The following is a 21835-nucleotide window of genomic DNA, read 5'->3' on the forward strand; positions in this document are numbered from 1 at the left end:
AAGCCTTAGGGTTTTAAATCCTTGGTTCTTTTGTTTTGTTTGTAGTTTTTTTTTTTCCGCTCTTTTTGTTTTGGTTGAATCTCGTTCTGTTGTTCGTGAGTGTTTTGCTAGTGGCAGCACCGCCCATGTGGGCGTAGTGCCCACACGGGCAGTGCCCTGATTCATTGTTACGGAAAAAAAAAAAAATAGTCTTCGTTAGTGACGGCTTCTTGGCGTGTTGGCAACTGATGGCTTCTGGGTTTGTTGGTCGGCGTGTTCTGTGGTGGCCGGCGTAGTTTGTAGTGGTTGGTGTAAGGTGGCTAGCATGGTGCAGTGGACATCGGGAAAAAAAAAAAGAAAAAAGGTTGCTGGTGTGGGTGTTTGTGTCGTTGAAACATTGGTTTGTGGTCATCGTTTGATTCTATTGTTGCTGTTTTTGGAGTGGCCGGAATATTTTGTCTTCTCAGCAATTTTTCGACTTGGTTTTTTGTGTCTCCGGCGTGTTTTGCCTCTCTCTGGCATGTTTTGTCTATCTCTAGCGAGTTTTGGCGATTTCCGGCGAAGCTCTGACGAAGTTTTTTATTTTATTTTATTTTTCAGTAGTTGTTTTTTGGCGAAACTCGTTGGTTGATCATGTGGAATGTGATCGTTGTTGTTAGTGATCGATGTATCCGACTGGCCTTGATGTTTTGCGGTGAGACCCGATCACATCTGTTGTCAGTGATCGTTGTATTCGACCGGCCTTGGGGTTTTGCGGCGAGATCCAATCAAATCTTGGTTGTTGGTGATCGATGTATCTGACTGGCCATGGTGTTTTGCGACGAGACCCTATCACATCTGTTGTTAGTGATCCATGTATCCGAACGGCCATGGTGTTTTGCGGCGAGACCCAATCACATCGGTTGTTAATGATCGTTATATCCGACTGGCCTTGGTGTTTTGCGGCGAGATCCGATCAAATCTTAGTTGTTGGTGATCAATGTATCTGACTGGCCATGGTGTTTTGCGCCGAGACCCGATCACATATGCTGTTAGTGATTGTTGTATCCAACCGACCTTGGTGGTTTGTGGCGAGATCCGATCAAATCTTGGTTGTTGCAGTTTCCGACGAGTTTTCGACCGGCATTGAAGTTTTATTAAATTATCTTGTTATTTGTATGAGTCTTTGTATTGTGTGCTTCAAGCTGTTCCAGCTTGAGGGGGAGTGTTGGAGTATGTTTTTTTAGTTATTTTCGTTTGCTTGTATCTTCCAAGCTGGATTCATATGATGTATATGCTCCGGCTTGAGGGGGAGTGTTAGAAGAGTTAGGGTTTGAGTCATTAGGGTTTTGGGAGTAGTTTGGTCTATATGGTATTTCCCTAATCCTATATAATAGGATGCTTATATTAGGTTAAAGAGAAGTTGAATAATATAATAGCCTCCGCCTTTTGTGTATAAACTGTTCATACAAACTTTAACATAAAGTTTGAAGATAAACTTGCAGAAATTTTTATCAAGTCTTTGGGCTACAATTGGTTGGAGTTTATTTGTGATTAGTTTTTAATATGATATATTAGCTCCAAATTGAGGCAGGGTGTAGAGCTGCAGTGGAGTGTATCATAGTAATAAGTATATTACAAAAGGGTTGTGCATATATATATATATATATATAGTTAGAGGTGGGGTAGATTAATCTCTTCACCAATAATTGTTTCCCAACGTCTTTTTCTCCCTCTTCTTAATAAACCCTAATTTAACAAACGTCATTGTTTCTTGTATTCTGGGAGTATTTAACCTACTGGAAAATAAATTAAGAGAAACATTATCATTTATATCCATTTGTCTTTGGCCATATAGATAGATTTATTGTGCATTGTGTCAAGTTAAAACTTGAGTGACCCAGAGTTATATGTTTGATTTATTCCAATCATTAATTAGTTTTAATTCTTTAGAGATGAAGGGATTGTGTTAAAGGACCTTGGTTCCAAATGGGAACCTAGTGATCGGAGTGGAAAGTGGTTGAAGTTGAAGCCTGACTATATTCGTGCTGGTTCTGATCTGGATGTTCTTATCATAGGTCTGTATTTTAATTTTTTTTTTCCTCTTTTCATATTTGTTTACTCCAAAGCAATATTGTAGCTACCTTTGCTTGCATGCATTTTTATAGGGGGATACTATGGCTCTGGTCGTCGTGGTGGAGAGGTCAGTTTTCCATCTTTTGTAATGTATAAGAATCCTGTTTTTGCACATAATATGTGTTTCATTAGAAAATCTACGTATCGATGTACTTATTATTGCAGGTAGCTCAATTCCTGGTCGGCCTTGCAGAGCGTCCAGCCCCAAATACATACCCTAGGCGGTAAGAATTTCTCATTAATTAGCTTGGCTCACTATATTTAGTAGCTTTGTACAAGTAAAATACCACCGAAACAACTTATAATTGTGGTATGATCTTCTATATGTTTCATACTAATTTTTTCGTACAGTTCCCTTATCTTCTGGAGCAAATAGCAATCTTCCTGAATAATGCTTCTTTAACACTGCCAATTGTTCATGTTATCTTTGTGTCAGGCACATAATCTATACATCTACCGGTATGCTTGCCGTAGTGTACCTGAACTGGTCTAGTGTGACTTCTTTACCTGTGCTTGGATATCTATATTCAGTTTACCTGTGACTTCTAAACCCTTTACTTATCAAAAAAAAAAAAAAAAAAGGTCATTAGGGTTTGAGGGTAGTTTGGTCATTGTGATATTTCCCTAATCCTATATAGTAGGATGTTTGTATTAGGTTAATAATAAGCTGAATAATACAATCAGCCTGTTAACTTACTACAAACATCCCAATATATAGGATTAGGGAAATGCCACAATGACCAAATTACCCTCAAGTCCTAATGACTTACTAACCCTAATAACTCTTTTAACACTCCCCTGCAAGCTGGATCATATAAATTATATAAATCCAGCTTGGAAGAAACAAGCAAAAATGCAATCTCCGGAGAGGTGCCAGCGACAGCGAGGTTGTGTCGGGACCAAAAATGCATTCTCCTTTCCTCTAGAGGTGCATTAGGGATTTGGGTTTTAGGGCTGGTGTTGGGCTAGTGTGGGCTTTAGTCTTTGGGTTTGTTTCTTTGGTTTTACCGTTTAGCTGTGGCTACTTGTTGGGCTTTTTGGGTTGGGTCTTCTTGAGTTTTGTCTTTGGGTTTTAAGTTGGGCTACCTATGTCTATTTTTTGTGTACCTAGAGGTGCTTTGCCCTTTTTTTGATATATGTTGTGCAAATATCCACCTAAATTAATAGGCGAATAAATGTACGTTTTAACTCGCAAGTACACAAGATCAAAACAGTAGTATAGGGTGCAAGTATGAGATCATTCCCACGATGATTGGTAAATTTTTATTAAAATTAATTCCGCAATTAAAACAAGAGAAAATATTGATTTTTGATTCAATAAGAATAAAAGATAAGGCTTTGATATTCACCTGTTCTAATCATATCGAGATTACTTAATGTTTGCCCACCTGCGGGCATGGGTGTATACTCTTTAAGGTATAGATTTTCCTATGTAACGAATTTGGCATGTGTGTATACTTTAATTCTTTTCTTTCTCAAAGGATTTAGCATGGGTGCATACTAAGTTGTTCTTTAAGAATGCATAATTCAATGGAAATCGACAAATACATGAGCCTAGGGCATGGGCATATACTTCCGGTTCCCCATGTTGATTACTCCAAGAATCCGCAAAGATATCTTTTGTTACTCTATTAAACCCAGGACTCGATCATCTAAATTGACTTAAATAATTAATCCATACCACATGCATATGCTGTGCATACACATTCATATGAGAAATTCAATAAAGTAGGAAATAATCAAGTTAAACATCACAATATGATTATCACAAAGGCGCTAATATTGAAATATTAAAGATGCATGATTAGGGTTTCAATCTAGTCCTACTAAAGTATTTAGTTACACATAAGTTTAATGCAAATCATCTTCATAATAGAATAAATAGGAAAAGAATAAACCCGAAAAAACGCTTCTTGAAGAGCTGCAAATTCTTCTCCTAGAGATTGTATATCTTTTTCTATGTTTACAGGCCTATTTATGGAGGTTAAGGGAAACCTAGAAGCACTAGAAACCCTAGAAATCGTAAAATAAACCCTAAGGTTCTTTCCAAAATAAGGCTAGCTGCTACACTGTTCTCTGGCAGTGCGCTCGATCGCACACTTGCGATCGATCCTGGTGTTGGGCGCTCGAGCCTAGGTTTCCTGTGCTCGATCGCAATTTTAGCCAATTTACACTTAAGTCCAAAATATCCAAGAATGCCTCATTTTCGTCCATGACCTATAAAAACACAAAAAACACAAAAAAGGGAGTAAAATTGCACAAAGTAACACAACTAAAGAATTAACAAATATAAATTAAGGGGTTAAAATATGGATATTTTAGCACTTAACAGTATATACAATATTACTTATAAAAAAAAAAAAAAAAAAAAGCAAACGAAAAACACATAGAAAAACGTACTCTAACATGTGACTGAACTTGAATGAACAGTCTCAAACAATATTGTAAAGCATGGTTCGATCAATTCAGTTAGGTAGTAACTACATGTGGTTTGGAAAGAGCAATGATAGGATATTAAGTTTTTATTAGACTAAGCCTTATTGGATATTGTGGTTACTGGCATTGATGTAGATGTTGTTAAGGTCTTCAAAGCTCATTTGAGTATGGCATTTTTACATGAATGATTGGGTGAGTGGCAATACTTTCTTGACATTAAGGTTGCAAGATCAGAGCAGGGTTTTTCCTCTTTTACAAAGGAAGTATGTGCCTGATATTCTTGTGGAGAAAGGCATGTTGGCTGCCAAACTTGTGGACAACCTGATGGATCCCAATACTAAGTAAAGATAAGGATAAAGACATTTGAGGATCTTGTAAGGTATAAAAGATGCGGGGAAATTGATTTACTTGATTGTGACTCTACCTGCCATCACTTTTTACTGTTGGAATAGTTAGTCAGTTCAGGCAATCACCAAGGCAACATAATTGGAATGCTGTTTGTTGTATCTTGTGGTATCTGAAGGTCTGACAAAAGAGAAGTATCTGAAGGGTGCTTCTGGCAAAGGTTTAGGGTTGAAACCTTGGACAATCTAGATATTGTTGCCTTTTCAGATGCAGATTAGATTGGGTGATCCTCTTGATAGGAGGTCATGTCTGGGGTTTGCAGTTTCGTAGAAGGTAATCTTGTTACTTGACGAGTAAGGATCAGAATATGGTGGCAGATCTAGTGCAACAGCAGACTATGACGCATCTAGCATGTGAGATGTCGTGGATGAGAAATCTTTTGGAGGAGATGGACTTTCCTAATAAAGGGTCTTCATGATGTTTTCTGATAACAAAGCTGCAATGTATAAAGCCATTAACCCTTTGCACAGGATAGGTTATGAAATTGCAAATTGTGACATCCTATGTTAGGTCATGTACTAGTTGGAAGATTTTTTACTAAAACATTTAGCAATAATCATTTTTGCACACTTTGTAGCAAGTTGGGCATGATAGACACCTATGCTCCAACTTGGGTGAGTTGTAAGATACTAAGATAACTTTGTTGATTATATCTTTCATATAGTGTACTCTCATACTTCACTAGGTGAAGGGGCTGATGGGTTGAGGTAGAGGATAAACAGTAGTGGTAGAAGTTCGTTCTCTTTATGAGTTATTAAGAGGTTCAAATGGAATGACGCCTTAGAAGGCTGTTTTGTGCAGCAAGGTTCCATTTTTTTTTTTTTTTGGTTTTTTGGTGGACAATAGCTTTAGGGAAGATTCTAAAAGTTGGTAATCTCATTAAATGAAATATTATTCTAGTGAATTGATATTTTATGTGCAAGTGTAATAGTGAAACTGTGGATCGTTTGTTGATTTGTTGTGTAGTGGCAAGCGAGTTGCCTTTTGTCCTCTCTGTTTGAACTCTTAACTGGTGATGCCTAAGAAGGTGATTGATGTGCACTTTGAGTGGAAAGGTTGGTTTGGAAAGCACAGGATTTCCCTCATTTGGAATGCTGCTCCCGTTTGCTTAATTTGGACAATTTGGAGAGAAAAATAATCATACATTTAGTTCTGTGGAGTTGTCTATTGTTGAGTTGAAATCAGTGTTCTGGAGAGCGTTAATTGAGTGGTCTCGTGTGCTTGGCACCACTTCCATGACTTCTTTTATAGATATGATTGATTCCCTTCCTTTTTATTGTAATTATTTGCTTAGACATCCTGTATAAATGAGGTTTCCCCCCTTTTGTCTAATAAAATCATATCCATAGAAAAAATATTATGTAAAATAGCTCCAGGAATGATTCTAGTTAAGTTCTGTCTTGCAGATTTCTTTCCTTCTGCAGAGTGGGTACTGGGCTTTCAGATGAAGAGCTGGATGCTGTTGCAACCAAATTGAAGCCTTTTTTTAGGTACTTCTTAGATAACTTGATTAGAGAAATGTGATTGTTTCACTGTTTCATCATTTAAAATGAACGATGAGCTAGTGGCAAAACAACCAGAATACCCTTGGCTGTGAGGTATGCCTTTCTCACCTCTCAGCTTGTGGTCGTTGACCTAAAATTAATCTCATTGGTAATTTTAGTTTGGTTTTAGTTTGAGCAAGATTAGGTCCAATACCTGATTCGTTATTTGATAAATGAGAAAAGTGCCATTGAGTTTGTATTTTATTCTGATATTCAAGGATGTTGTTTAGAGTGGACGTCAGAAGTGGGCAAGATATGCTTGCTTATGTGGGCCCATCAACAAACTACTAGGCATCAAGAATCTTTTAGGTGTCTTAATATACTATCCTCAGGCTATATTTCGTTTTATTGACTGCTTTTTCAGGAAATATGAATACCCAAGGAAGCCACCACCAAGTTTTTATCAAGTAACGAATAACTCGAAAGAAAGACCAGATGTTTGGGTTGACAGCCCTGAGAAGTCAGTAATTTTTTATTTCCTTATTCAAAATTTTTTCATTTTTAACATCAATATTGTCAGTTACCCCCTTTTTATTCTTCCTTGTTGCAGATCAATAATTCTGTCTATTACCAGTGATATCCGAACCATAAGATCTGAGGTGTGTCCCCAAAAGTATGAAATATTTTCATTCTATTAACTGGAAAAATTGTGACAAATCTGTGCTTGGTAGATTGTCTGCTGTTACTAATGTTATTTGCTTAATGCCTTATTTATGACCTGTCACTATACACAATTGATCTATTCATTCTTGCAGGTATTTGCTGCACCGTATAGCCTGAGATTTCCACGTATTGACCGAGTGAGATATGACAAGCCTTGGCATGAATGCCTTGATGTGCAATGTAAGTGGGTTAATATGTTATGAGGCTTCTGTAGGTTTTCAATTTCACTGAAGGTCACTACTATATCTTTGTTTCGGTTTCCTTCTATATTCTCTTATTTTAGTTTTTAACAGAAGTTAGACATAATGTGTTTTTAAAATTTATTGTTTGATTGCAGCTTTTGTAGAACTTGTACATTCAAGCAATGGTACTACACAAAGGGGCACAGATTATGGTGGCCTTAAGGAAAGTAGACCAAAACGCATGAAATTCTCTAAGGGAGAGAGAAAGAACCTCTCTGTCGTTCCTTCTCATTTAATTCAGACTGATATTTCTGACGTTATGGGGGGCTCCTCAATATTTTCGAATATGATGTTTTGTATCCTATTGAAAGTTCTTCTGAATTACCACTTTCTAACAATCCCTCAAGTGATTGACAGAGCATCTGATCTTTCAAACTGTTTCCTGCATTGAATGCACTATAGTTTGTCGTATGATGTGTAAATGTCGAATTACAACCATTTGTTAGGGGGAAAAGTTGTGTTGGTGGTGGGGGGGATGCCATATCAAGCATGGGTGGTAAGCAGACCTGTTCTGAAAAAGTTGAGGCATTTTGAATTCCTCGTTAGTAAGCCCCTCTGGATAGTTTTATCATTTGACTTGTTTCCTTAAGCCAAATGATTTATCTGCTGGTGATATAGTTGAGGCATTTTGAATTCCTCACATGTATTGGTGATATCACGCTCTTTGTTGCATTTTTATCCTACTGTCCATCAAAGTGGAAATACATTTCATTGTCCCAGGAAAAAGGAGAAAGGAAAGAAATGTAGTACTTTTAGGTGATGTGTTGCTTATCTGGTTATGTCTTATTAATGTTTAATTGCGTTTAAAATGAAATGTTCTGTTAATGGTTCTTGGTATCTTACCAGTTGCCAAATCCTTTTGGTGCTGTGCTGAATCTTCCTTGACATCTAGACTTTGTTAATTTTCCACCAACCCTCTCTCTTGATTCCTTGCACAAAATGGTTGCTGAGAATGGAGGGACTTTCTCAATGAATTTGAATAACTCAGTTACTCATTGTGTTGCAGCTGATAGCAAGGGTTTCCTCTCTCCCTCTCTCTGAAATTTTCATGCACACACCACTCACACACAGGCACGCATATGCATACACAAACACACATCTATATCTGGCTGGAATGTATAAAGAAAAATAACGTTTGGCAGGGATCAAGTATCAGGCTGCAAAACTTCATGGAGATATTATTCATTACTCTTGGGTATTGGATTGTTGCTCACAAAAGAAGCTCCTCCATTTACAGCCAAAGTTAGTCATGATTTTTAATCTATAACTTATTTCTGGAAGCCCTTGTAATATTTCCAATGTTTTAGAGAAGTACAGTTCTTTTGACTGTTTTCTCTTAAAGGTACTTCCTCTTCCTTTCTGGCTCATCAAAGAAGAAGTTACAAGAAGAAATTGATGAATTTTCTGACTCATACTACCAGGATCTTGATCTTGCAGGCATCAAACAGGTATATCTGAATAGGAATTTAAGTTGCTTTCTACCTTAAATTTGTACTATTTTGTGCACAAAATGGCTACACTATGTATAGAAAAAAATGAAAGAAGAATTAAGGTAAAGAGGAGAAGCATTGGTAAAACTTTCAGTACATCCATTTGTTTTTAAAATATGTAGTATTGCTATTAATGCAGAAACATAAAGCAAGCTTTTGACAAAAATGACATGATTTACATAGTTTCATTCTTTCCAGCTCTTAAGTAATGTGGACAGATATGAGGCTACGAAAACTATCGACTATTATAAGAAAAAGTACTGTCCAAAGAAGAAATGGTCCCACTTTTATGGCTGCTGCATTTATTTCCGCCCTTCAATACCATCTTTGTAAGTTTTGTTGACTATACAATTTTACATTTATGGCTTGTCTATCTTTCTTAGATTATATGAATTTACTTGGTCTTCTAAATACTTTGTTTTCCCAAACGGTTGTTCAATTGTTTGTAACTTTGTTTGAAGGAAACCAGATTGGGAAGTTTTGTTGGGACTTGCATTGAGGAGGTTGAAGCTTGAAGTTTCCATGGCTGGAGGAAAAGTCAGCCACAGTATTGCTCTTGCTACCCATTTGGTAGTTTTGTCAGTACCAGGTTTTGATGTAGACTTTGAAACTCTATTGAAAAGGTAAGTATGTTCAAGATTTTCCATGTCAATCAGGGATATTTGGTCCATGTTGTAGTAGGGTTTGCATGGAAAGAAAAGAGGAGGCTTATGTTCATCTACGGTAGCCTACTTCACACATCTTATTATATAGGTTTTACAAAATATTACAACTACCAAAATACCCCCACACCCTAACAAACTCTTCTAGCACTCCCCCTCAAGTTAGAGCATATATATCATATAAACCTAGCTTGGAACAAGTAAACTCTAACCGGTTACAAAATCTTGTAAACATATCAGCTAACTAGTCCCCAAACTTCACGAATGTTGTAAATATACCTCCATTGATTATTTTGTCTCGAATAAAATGATAATCAACCTCAATATGTTTGGTCCTTCTTTGAAATACTCGGTTAGATGCTATATATAAAGCAGCTTGGTTATCACAAAATAATGGGATAGGAGTGGGAGCTGAAAACCCAATCTCCTGAAGAAAATGTTGTAGCCATGTCAACTCACTAGTAGTCTAGTAGTATGAACCATTGCCTTGTACTCTGCTTCAGCACTAGAGTGCACTATTGCTATCTATTTCTTACTCTTCCAGCTTACAAGATTACTACTTAAGAGTGTACAATATCCTGTAATAGACCGTCTATTTGAAGGAGAACGTGCCCATTTTGCATTCGTAAAATCTTCTACCTTAAGATGTCCATTCTGTCTATATAGTATCCCAAGATCAGGGGCTCTCTTCATACACCAAATAATGTGAGTAACAGCTTCCCAATGTGAAACCTGAGGAGCCTTCAAGAATTGACTAACAACACTAACTGCATATGAAATATTTAGCTCGGTGATAGTAAGATAGTTCAACTTTCCAACTAGATGATGAAGCTTTTGGCTATTTGGGAAGACATGATTGAAAAGATTGCTAGAAGGTTGGCCCCCTGGAAACGCTCGTATTTGTCCAAGGGAGCTAGGCTCACTCTCATCAAGAGCACTTTATCCAACCTTTCCACTTACTTTTTGTCTCTCTTTCCTATCCCTATCTCTGTGGCGAATCGCATTGAGAAGATTCAACTGGATTTTCTTTGGGGGGGGCTCAACGAAGAGCCTAAGATCCACTTGGTTAGCTGGCACGAGGTGTGTAGCCCGATTTCGGAAGGCGGTTTAGGGATCCGGAGTCTGCGGTTTTTTAACCAAGCTCTTTTGGGGAAATGGTTGTGGAGATTTGCTAATGAGGAAGAGGCTTGGTGGAGAAGAATTTTAGTAGCAAAGCATGGGGTGACCCGGGGTGGTTGGCGTTCTAAAGTTCCTCGTGGTTCGCATGGGGTGGGGTTATGGAAACATATTTGCAGGGGTTGGAGTTCGTTTCAACGTCATTTCAGATTGGATCCTGGCTTGGGGCTGAAAGTCAATTTTTGGGAGGATATTTGGTGCGGCGATTTGTCCCTCAAGGAAGCTTTTCCCGGCCTTTTCAATATAGCTAGCAACAAGGCTGCCTCCATTGCGGACATCAGGGAGAGTATAAATGGTATGGTTCATTGGAATATTACCTTTATTCGAAGAATTCATGATTGGGAGGAGGCGGCTTTAGCCTCCCTTCTCTCGCTCTTGTATTCGCTCTCGTTGCAGGGGGAAGGAGAAGATCGTATGTGGTGGATTCCTTTTAGAAAAGAGAAGTTTGAGGTTCGCTCCTTTTACAGGAAGATTGTTCTTAAAGAGCCCATCCATTTCTCTTGGAAAAGTATTTGGCGCACTAAGGTTCTTTCAACAGTGGCCTTTTTTGTTTGGTCAGCCGCCCTTGGGAAATCTTTTACTTTGGACAATGTTAGGAAGAGGGGCATTGTGGTGATTAATCGTTGTTGCATGTGTGAATCGAAAGAGGAGTCTGTGGATCATATCTTTCTTCACTGTGGGGTTGCGCGCTTTTTGTGGGATGTTGTCTTCTCTCGGTTCAACATGTGTTGGGTTATGCCTAGAAGCATCAAGGAGATGTTAGCTAGTTGGTGGTCAGGTGGTAAATTCCGAAGCGCGGTGGTGTGGAAGATCGTTCCCCTGTGTCTCATGTGGTGCTTATGGAAGGAAATGAATGCTAGATGCTTTGAGGATTTGTCGAGAAACCTTGAGGACATTGTACATTTCTTTTTGTATACGCTATATATGTGGACTGCAGGATGGCTTGCTCCCATAGAGATCAATGTCCTTGATTTTCTTTTTTTGTTTTCTTCTTCTTTCTCTTCTTCTTAGTCGCTCTCTTGTATACTTCCTGTGTACTTGGGTTGCGCCCTTCTGCGCTCTTTAATGCATCATTACTTATCAAAAAAAAAAAATGCTAGGATCTTCAAATAATTCCCCTTCATCCTTCTTTATTTATTGATTCCGATCCATTGGAACCTTAACGGGACGAGCACCCAAAAGACCTGTCTCTTCTAACAAATCAAGTACATACTTTTCTTGAGATAATTTGATACCCGTTCGAGATCTAGCAACTTCAAGACCTAGAAACTATTAAAGTTTGCCCAAATCCTTTGAATGAAACCGCTACTGCAAAAATTGTTTCAATCATGCAATGCATCCTAAATCATCTCCGGTAATGACGATGTTATCTACATATACTACAAGGAGAATATTGCCTGCTCTAGTATGTGAGAGAAATACTAAATGATCCGTCTGACATCTTTGGAGACCAAACTCCAATACTGCTTCAGAGAATTTTCCAACCATGCCCTCGGTGATTGCTTGAGACCATATAATGTTTTTTTTTTAACTTACAGACATGGCTCTGATACTCCCCTTGAGTAACAAACCCAAGTGGTTGCTTCATATAAACTTCTTCATGTAATTCCCATGTAAAAGGCATTTTTTTTTACATCCAATTGAAACAAGGGCCAATCGAGATTAGTAGCCAAATAAATAAGAACGCAAACAAAAGAAATTTTGGCAACTAGAGAAAAAGTTTCATAGTAGTCAATATTGTACGTCTGTGTATAATCCTTAGCAATCAGACGAGCTTTTAACTGTTCAACCGAACCATCAATATTAAACTTAACAATGTAAACCCATTTGCAGCCAATAGGCTGTTTACCGAGCGGTAACAGATCTAGCTCCCACGTCCTATTTTGATGCAAGGCCTTCATATCCAATTCCATAGCTTGCCTCCAACCAGATTCAAATAACACATCATGCTGTCTTTGAGATGGAAATGGTTGTCTTTTTCTCTATTTTCTGCCTCAACTTTATTCTTATGTTATTGTTATGGAATTATGCTAACTTTTGACACAAGAGATGCCTCAACCACCACCCCCACCCACAATACTACCAGTGTGCCATGTGAACCAACGCTCAAGGGGCTTTCTTTTTTTCATTGCAACTGCTGTCTGCATGTGTAAATTAGAGTTTATGATGTATGCCCTTGTTTTCTCCCCTTTTTTTTTGACAGTTTCACTTCATCAGAGAAGCATCTTTTATGGAACAAGGGGTTGCATGTTGTGAAATCTCAATGGTTGGAAGACTGCTTGGAGAGGGACCAAAGATTGCAAGAAGGACCATATAGCTTGAAGACCATTGGGGTGCAAGATTTGGAAATTGTAGAGTGGTCAGTTCCAATAAGCTTTTACATTTTTAGAGTTATTCTTGAGCCAGCGTATTTTAGATATGGCATCCTGGGAACTGATTTGCCATAGTATTTTCTGACTTCGGAAGATTGATAACTAGTGGAATTGTGAATCTAATCGTCAATGTTCAAGAAATTTTTAAAGTAATAATGGTTGGAAATTTTTGTAATCCTTAATTATTCAAAATGTCTTAAACAACTATGGTTACAAATTTGCTTGCACAAATCATCCGTTACAAGTAAGATAGATTTGGTGGAAATATTATGCAGTCTTGTTAAGTGGCATTTATCATAGTATATTGATTTGTACATGAAACAGAAACATTCATTGGTATATATATTATCTGTGTGCGTGCCCGTGCGCATGTGTTATATTCCTTTTCGTCTTCTTTTGTGCGTGTTTTTTTGGGCGGGTGGGCAAGGAGGTTGTGTTACTGATTGTGGTTTTAGGTTACCTTATGTTGTTTTAATATCTGTTCAAAATAAGCCAAAAAGTTGAGATCAGTGAGGTTAAGACTTGTGCAAAATTCCCTCCTAATCATGATTTATTGCATATTTATAAGCCCTGTTAGCAAATGTTTTCAACATGTAAGATTTTGCTTGAAATTGGAAATCGGGGATCACAAACAGCACCATTGACTTTCACGTTATGTTTGGTTGGAGGGATATAAGAGTTGATTTATGCTCAATAATGTAAAAGTGGAAGGAGAAAACCTAAATTGGGGTTCTCTCTCCACTGATGTATTATTTAATGCTAATTTAGGAACGATACAGTTACAGAAGTGCCCTCCAGCATGATAGAGTCTAATACTAAGGATAAAAAATATACAATCCCTCACCACTCCCCCTCAAGGTGTGGTAAAGATATCATGCATGACCAGCTCACTTTAGGTTGTGTGAAGAACTTTACAAGACTATTAAAGCTATTGAACAAAAATTCAATAGGTTTCTTTGGAATGGGAAAGGGGAAGGGGCAGCAAAGGCTAAGGTTTCTTGGTGTGATCTTTGTTTTCCTAAGAAGGAGGGAGGTTTGGGGTAGAAGAGGCTAGAAGTTTGGAACCAGACCTCTATGCTTAGGCATATTTGGAGCTTTTTTGCTAGGTCCGGATCTATTTGGGTAGCGTGGGTGAAAGAGAACCTCTTGAAAAGAAAGAGTTTTTGGAGTGTAGGCATTCCTCAGAATTGTTCTTGGAGTTGGAGAAAAATTTTGAAGCTAAGGGATATTGCCAAAAGATTCTTGAGGTTTGAGGTTGGGAATGGGGAAAGCATCCATCTGTGGTTGGATTGTTGGCATCCTTCAGGGATTTTGATTGAGCAATATGGTTTTAGGACTGTTTATGATGCTCATAGTAATATTGAAGCAAAACTTTCCTCTGTCATATGTAATGGGGATTGGTTTTGGAGTCCAGCCAGGCCAGAAGCTTTAGTTGAGATACAAGCTAGACTTCCTGAAGTTAGCTTGGGTAAACCGGTTTGGACTGCTTCTAAGAAGGGTATCTATGTTAGTTCAGAAACTTGGGAAGCACTTAGAGAGAAGATTGAAGAGTCTATTTGGTGGAAGATGGTCTGCTTTCGTCTTGCTATTCCTAAGCATGCTTTTATCATGTGTTGCTATGAAGGATAGGCTTCTTACAGGGGAGAGGTTACTCATATGGGGCTATAAGGGTGAAGTTCAGTGCAGTTTCTGCCATAGCCAATTGGAAACTTGTGATCATCTTTTTTTTGAATGCAGTTTTAGCTCCAGAATCTGGATTTTCTGCATGTCTTGTTGCAGAATTGAGCAGCCTTCTGTGATTTGGGATGATCTTGTGCAGCTAGGCTGTAACAATTGGGGGAAAAAATCTCTTCACAGATTGTTGTGTCGTCAGGTTCTTGGGTCTGTTGTGTACAATCTTTGGCGCACCAGAAACAAGCTTCGACATACTGGTACTCTGAGCACTGAAGAGCAGATTTTGAAAAAAAGTCTATGGGAAGTCAGAACTAGACTTGTTGGGAAAGGAAGGTTTCCTAGAACTAGGGAGAAGGTTTCCTAGAACTAGGGAGAATCTTATTTTGTGCTCTTTTGTGGAATTTACCTGCTGATATGCTTTTGTAATGTTGGCTTGTAGGTTTTGTTTTCCCTGTTTTGGTTGGTTTTCTCAGCCTTTGTAAGGGCTTGTAACTGTGTTTGAGGAGTTGCTCTTTTTTTGAGCTTAGTTGTTAATGAAATCTCTTATTCATCGGAGGAAAAAAAAAAAACTTTACATGACCTGGCTGTTGACAATGGACAGTTTGACCCACAGTATCATCTGAATTTGAAAACAACAGTCCAATTAGATTATGGTCCTATACTCTTACATGTTAGTTCTTTTTGAGTTTGCAGCAGCATTGAATTTTGTTCTGGTTGAAGAAGAAATTGCTCTAAGTTTCTATTTCTGAAATACTGGGTTATACCGAAGAAGATTGAAAATATCTAATTTTTTTTTTTTTTCTCTATATATATTTTTAGAATATTAAAAGGCGTCCCATTAAAATTGATATGTTAAAATGTTGGTCAAAATGTAAAGCGTTACTTACTATTTGCATAATATGAATCCTGTGTGTAATATTTTTCTTTTTGGCTAATGTTCTGATTGATATAGCTGTTTTGCTGTGTCACTATTTTTCAGCAATCATGATAGACATGACCAGGATCTAGGAGCCCCCGCTGGATTGGACAATGAAGAAAAACAGAATATGTCCCCTTCTCTTGATTTAAGGGAACAGATAACTGATAAAACTGCTTTAGAAAAACCTAAAACTTTGGCTTCATACGAGGGGATCGGGAAAAGGAAAAGAGGAAGACCTGCTGGCACAAGCATGAAGAAAGGAAAAACAACTATGACCCAAGCTCGAAGAACACGGGGACGTATTGGACAGAGGCCTGCTAAAATATGTGATAATGAATCAGATGAAAGCTTATCTCATGACGAGAAGACACGGAGAGAAGAGAACAACATAAGAGAAGGAAATCATGAAACGGTAGGTACGGGAAGCTCAGAAATCCAAGGGACTGAAATAATAGAAGATTCTGAATCATCAGCTAGAGGCAAGGCAGCGGAGCAGGAAGTTGAAAAAGATATTGGATATGGAGAGTGGCATGATAAAGTTCCAAATGTTGAAATGACTAAAATGCATATTAATAGCAATGACGGTGAGAGGTCGGAGAAGTTGGAAGTTATGGCTGATCCGGTTCAAGCCATGTTGTTGGATATGATTCCGAGCCTTGGAGCGAAGGAAGTTGTGACGAGAGAGAGAATTCTCAATGATGAGAAACCACCCTTGGATCCCAATGCAGAGCCTACAAAGAAAAAGAAAGTGAGCTACAAGGATGTTGCTGGTGAGCTGCTAAAGGATTGGTAAAATATGATATGTGCGTTGGTTGTAGGTTTTGTATGAGAATGTGAATGAGGGAAACGAAATGGTTTCTCAGTAATACTAGTTTTGTATTATTAGCATAATGCTGGGTCTAGATTGTGATGTGAGCATCTTCAGTAAAAACTGTGAGCTCTCGTCTTGTAATATACCAAAGAGATACTATATGCACTATGTTATTGTACTTTTCACATGGACCAAACACTATTGTCATTATATAAATATTGTGATTTTGCCTGAGCATAAACCAGATTGTGATCAACTGATGTGACCAGTTTATTTTTGAGATATGAGGGTGTGCCATGAAACATGAAGTTCGAACGATTGAGGTGGATTGAGGTCTCATGTAATCTTTTAAAAAAGCAAAGCAGTGAAATCGATATTCACTGAAAATGAACGGCTTAAATTAAATCACAAAAGCAAGAAAACCAAACACAGTGAAATGGATGATCAGACCAGACCATCCTCTCAAAGAGTGAGGTGGTCATCACACCAACCACCCCTTGAGGTGACCGGCCATTTCTTTAGAGAATGAAGGGGTGGTTGGACCATCCCAATTATCATGGATGAGAAAAGGTTGATTGAGCATTGCCGCCCGTGGCGAAGTCAAGATTTTAGTTGAGGGGGTCAAGGTTTTACTTTTATTTTTATGAATAAAAAAAATTTAAATTTGGACAAAAATAATTTAAAAATATAACAAATACAATAAATAAATAATTCAATAAAATATATTATTGTTCAAAACATATATGTAACTTACAAATTATTGTGTCCTAAGAAGGGTAGCTCAATCGGCTGGGAACCACGTCTTATGAAGCGGAGGTCACTAGTTTGAATCTCCCTCCACTTCTTATACGAACAGGTCAAAAAAAAAAAAAACTTACAAATTATTGGTAACAGTATAAAAAATATGCAACATCTTTTGAAATGTTGTTTTCCAACCGACCAACATATACTTTGAACCATGCTCAATTAAAATGAAGCCATGTTTTTTCAAATTGTGTTTATGAAAATTTATGATTAACTAATTGACAATATCCTTTATGTAAATATGTTTTTTGGATTTGGTCTCTATCATTAGGATGGTAAGGATCTCTTGACATAAAAGTTTAATTATGTTCCTGATTTTTTTTCAAGTAAAAGTATGAAGAAATAGAAACACACGTTTAAACTTAATCAATTGTTTTTTTAGAAACACCAATAATAGGTTTCTGTTCAAGTGGCGTTGATTTCAAATCAGACTCATCAAATAGTTTTAAAGTGGCGCTGATTTCAAGAAAATGAGTTTCAACTTTCAATTTAAAGGGTGTGCGGGACGCTTGGGATCGATAAAGTTCGGCTCGTATCCGACTCGATTATTAAATGAGCTGTTCGTGGATACGAAACTATATTCGATTATTAAACGATATATATATATATATATATATATATATATATATATATAGTTTATATATTATAAATGGTATTTATGCTTATATAGTACGTAGCATAAATACTAAATATATATATAATTAAAATATTAATAATGTAGTCATATAGTGTATAACTATTTATAGTTAACTAGTGTATTGTGTGTATTAAACTGAGTTAACTAATTAGTTAATTGGTTTAGTTATATATAGAGAGAGCTAATTGGTATATATATAAAATTAAAAAAAAAAAAATGTTAGATAATTTGTATATATAATAAACGGTTTTTTTTTTTTTTTAATCAAAGTCAATTTCATATATTAGTAATATTAACCATGTATATTAAACATTTTTTTGCTACTATTAAGTGTTAAGAGAAAACTCTTTTTTGTTTGCTTACAAGTGTCCCACACCAATAAAATAAAATCAAGCACTTATTTCTCACAATAATAGTTATCTTGTCTGTCCCACATGAAAAAAGCAAAAAAACTTTCTCACTTAAGTAATATATAAAAAGGATGCAAGCCTCTCTTATTGAGCCAAGGCTCTAGCTGTCCCACATGGATTAGCTCAAAATGAGAGGCTTGGATTACAAAGTTGCCTTCAATTTGTTGGTTGGGAAGTAAAACATTTTTACTAATATATTATTATTAAATTTAATTTAATTTGTGTTCATTGGTATGATGAGTCATTTAAGTTAATTTTTTTAAAAAAAATTTTAAAAGTTTGTATTAGTCGAGCAGGCTCGGCTCGCCCGCTTGACTCGCCTACTAGACGAGCTCGAGTTTGGCTCGCACAAGGAATTTTTCTTAGTGAGCCAAGCCAAACTTAAATTTTGGAGCATGGCATGAGCTTGGCTCGAGCTCGAGCTCGTGAAATTTTTAAATGAGCTGAGTTTGGACAGCCTTGGTTCACCCAAACTCGGCTCGTTTACAACCCTATGTGCGGCTAAGGGTTCGTTTGTAATTGCGATTTCAATAAATACGATTTTAAAAATTGCGTTTTTGAAATCGCTACATTTTAAAATCACAAAGGCGTTTGGTAAAATATGTTAAAAAGTACATTTTTATCAAATATTTGTTATGCGAAATCATGATTTTAGTTTAAATTTGCGTTTTTTCAAATAAATACCCCTTAACCTGCTTATAGAAATCGCAGATTTTTTTTCCTATTTTAAATTAAGTGTTTTTAAAATCGAAATGGCAAACTTCTTATGTTTTATGATATATTTTAAAAACGCAGATTATTTTTGCGAAATCGCAATTCCAAACGCACCCGTTAAACTACAATGAGCATTTCATACCTTAGTTAAACTGTGCGTTTTGAGGGAAAAAAAAAAGAATTAATGATAAATAGCATTTCTCATGTGCTGTTGGTCCATTCATCGAGTTCAACGTCCTATTACAATGTTGTTTTATACTGGTTGAACATTCCATCTCCTTTTACATCTGCAACACTTTTATACAATAAAAGATTGACAACTTTTTCTTCAATTTTTTTTTTCTGAGCCAACGAGCTAGGGTTAAGTGATTTTTCTTTTTTTTTTTTTCTAAAAAAAAAAAAAAAAAAAAAATTGAAAGTAGTCAAACTACACTACCAACCAAGAAAGAGATGATCAAGCTTATTCCAAAAAAATGAAATGGGATTTTTCCATACATTCGATAAAAAGTGATTCAAATTTATTTATTTATTTATTGTTTTCATTTATACGACTATCATTAAAAACATAAAAGAACTTCGTCTGATTCCATTTACAAGGATGAACCAATCCTTAATAGCAGTTACCGTATTTTCTGCTTGTGGGTGTATTTGATTTCTATACCACCTTGTGTTGTTTTTATTTTCCAAACGAAGATAGCCCCCAGAAACAACATACATATAATATTAAATATTCCCATCAAATTAATTAAAACACGAGGTGCTGAAAATCTCTCCCCTCCCAAACATTATAACATATATAGGATCATCAAACGGTGTGGAAAAGATTATAATATATGGCAATGAATAATACACTTGTCAAGAAACAAGGCACAGTAAAAGTACATATCTGGTGTTGTGAAGTAGAGAGTGATAAAATACAAAGACAAAGACAGACAAAGAAATCATCACCATCCATACTTGGCTTGAGTTTCAGCTTTTGTGAGGAACCCTTTTGCACGCCGCTCTGAAAGTTCCATCTCTTTCTGCCTCATATCAAAGTATAAAGAACCAATCTGATGCTTCCTCTTGTGCAGCTTTGAAGGCTTCCCTTTTGTTGAAACGGCCTACACCAGAAATGTATACATATATAATAAATACACCCAATGAAATATAGAATATACTTTTAATACACAAAATGATCCTGCAAGGGAAAAAAAAAATTCGATAATCTAATATTGATCAATTTTCAACAAACCTCCTCCATGTCATACTTCATGACGAAATTCTAACTCAGCAACAAGACATTTTTAAAGAAAAAAAAAAAAAGAAAAAAGATCAATTCCATAGAATAGGTATTTAGAAAAAGCTTTATTTTTAAGCTTTTTTAAAAGTGCGTTTTAAACCCATTCAGGCTCTTAAAATAGGCAACTTGCCACAATTATTCATCAAAGCAAGCATTACTCAACATTTTGTACCTATGTACATTGAAAAGTAGAACAAGATGTAGAGTATAAAAAAAGAAAACATAATTAGCTCATTGCGCAGAGATGATGTATCTATTGTCAAGATCTTGTTCAACACAGACCAAAATGGGTAATACTTTCAAAAGGAATCAAGAATTTCCAAGGTAATCTAACTTAGCAAGGGGTCTCCCACATGATTCAACAATGAAGTTAAAAGAGACTCAACAGTGAACATGGCAGAGATGTCTCGACCCCTTCTTTTCTGATTCCCATCCAAAGGCCCCAAGTCTTGTACACCACAAGGTTAGAGCATCATATCTACATTATAGCTGCCTCCCAAACTAGAAGATTTCTGTAAAAGCAGCATGCTCCTCCCAAATGATATTGTCCGGAGATAATTCTTTGGTCCAAGCTTTCTTGTTCATGGTTAAACCAAAGAGATCCAGAAATTAAACACGTAGCAGACTTAAACCATCAAGCATGAATCTGAAAAATTCGTCACACACACCACTGGAATCCTTTCATGAAAGAAGAACCAACTTTAACATTTTCCTTCCCAAGTTCATAACCATATGACCAACCTCCAGCACACAAATTGCAGAATAGACCTTATTTCCTATCCTCTCTAGTATTATACTTTAGAAACATATGCCTACTTTCCTCACATACATACCAGGAAACTTTGAAGCACTTGACATTTACACTAGACATTGTCCATTCAATATCGGGCCTCAAACTTGGAAAGTAAAAGAAAAAGAGCTTATCACATGTTGATACGGTGAAACAGATGCCTAAATAGGCAAATAATATGGTGAGTATTATAAATCAGTACTTGCAACGAAAAATTGTCAATGGTACCAACTCCACTATGTCATGTGGGGCCTGCCACGCAAAAATGGGAATCCTTCCCCTAATAAATTGAATTATGGGTAAAAAATCCATTTATAACTATTGACAATTGGGTTCCATCCCTAAATAGTGGTTTCTAAATATTTTATAAAGATGGCATGATTTCCTTATAGTATCATAACATCACAAAATACCATGTATAAAATTGTACAAAAACCTAGAACTCCTAAAAATTTGAAGCACTCACATCTCCACATGAATGGCAGAAATGTTATAGCTGCAGAACGACTTTACTTCAAGCTCACTCATGGCCAAGCCCCTCCAAGGGTGCTCTAAATCTACTTCAGAAAGTGTGATTCATGAAGCAACTAGGACAAGCACGAAGCTTTATTATTCAGCATTTTTTAGTTTAGCAAGTAAGTAGGGCTGTAAACAAACTGAGCTATTCATGAACAACTTAAGCTTGACTTATATTAACTTGACTCGAATTC

The 21835-nt window shown here is 36.7% G+C and overlaps 1 protein-coding gene across 1 annotated transcript in view; it reads left to right on the forward strand.

Moving 5' to 3' along the window:
• Nucleotides 1-16711, forward strand: part of LOC132190423 (DNA ligase 4) — a 38221-nt gene extending 21510 nt beyond the window's left edge. The window contains exons 13-27 of the mRNA XM_059605412.1: nt 1912-2036; nt 2127-2161; nt 2260-2318; nt 6342-6425; nt 6844-6939; nt 7030-7078; nt 7235-7322; nt 7480-7680; nt 8277-8402; nt 8527-8626; nt 8727-8832; nt 9073-9203; nt 9336-9497; nt 12916-13071; nt 15738-16711. Coding sequence (XP_059461395.1) covers nt 1912-2036; nt 2127-2161; nt 2260-2318; nt 6342-6425; nt 6844-6939; nt 7030-7078; nt 7235-7322; nt 7480-7680; nt 8277-8402; nt 8527-8626; nt 8727-8832; nt 9073-9203; nt 9336-9497; nt 12916-13071; nt 15738-16470 — 2251 coding nt within the window. The 3' untranslated portion in view covers nt 16471-16711. The remainder of the gene's footprint in view (nt 1-1911; nt 2037-2126; nt 2162-2259; nt 2319-6341; nt 6426-6843; nt 6940-7029; nt 7079-7234; nt 7323-7479; nt 7681-8276; nt 8403-8526; nt 8627-8726; nt 8833-9072; nt 9204-9335; nt 9498-12915; nt 13072-15737) is intronic.
• Nucleotides 16712-21835: the final 5124 nt, after the last annotated feature.

This window comes from Corylus avellana, chromosome ca8 (genome assembly GCF_901000735.1).
Source record: "Corylus avellana chromosome ca8, CavTom2PMs-1.0".
Taxonomy (NCBI): domain Eukaryota; kingdom Viridiplantae; phylum Streptophyta; class Magnoliopsida; order Fagales; family Betulaceae; genus Corylus; species Corylus avellana.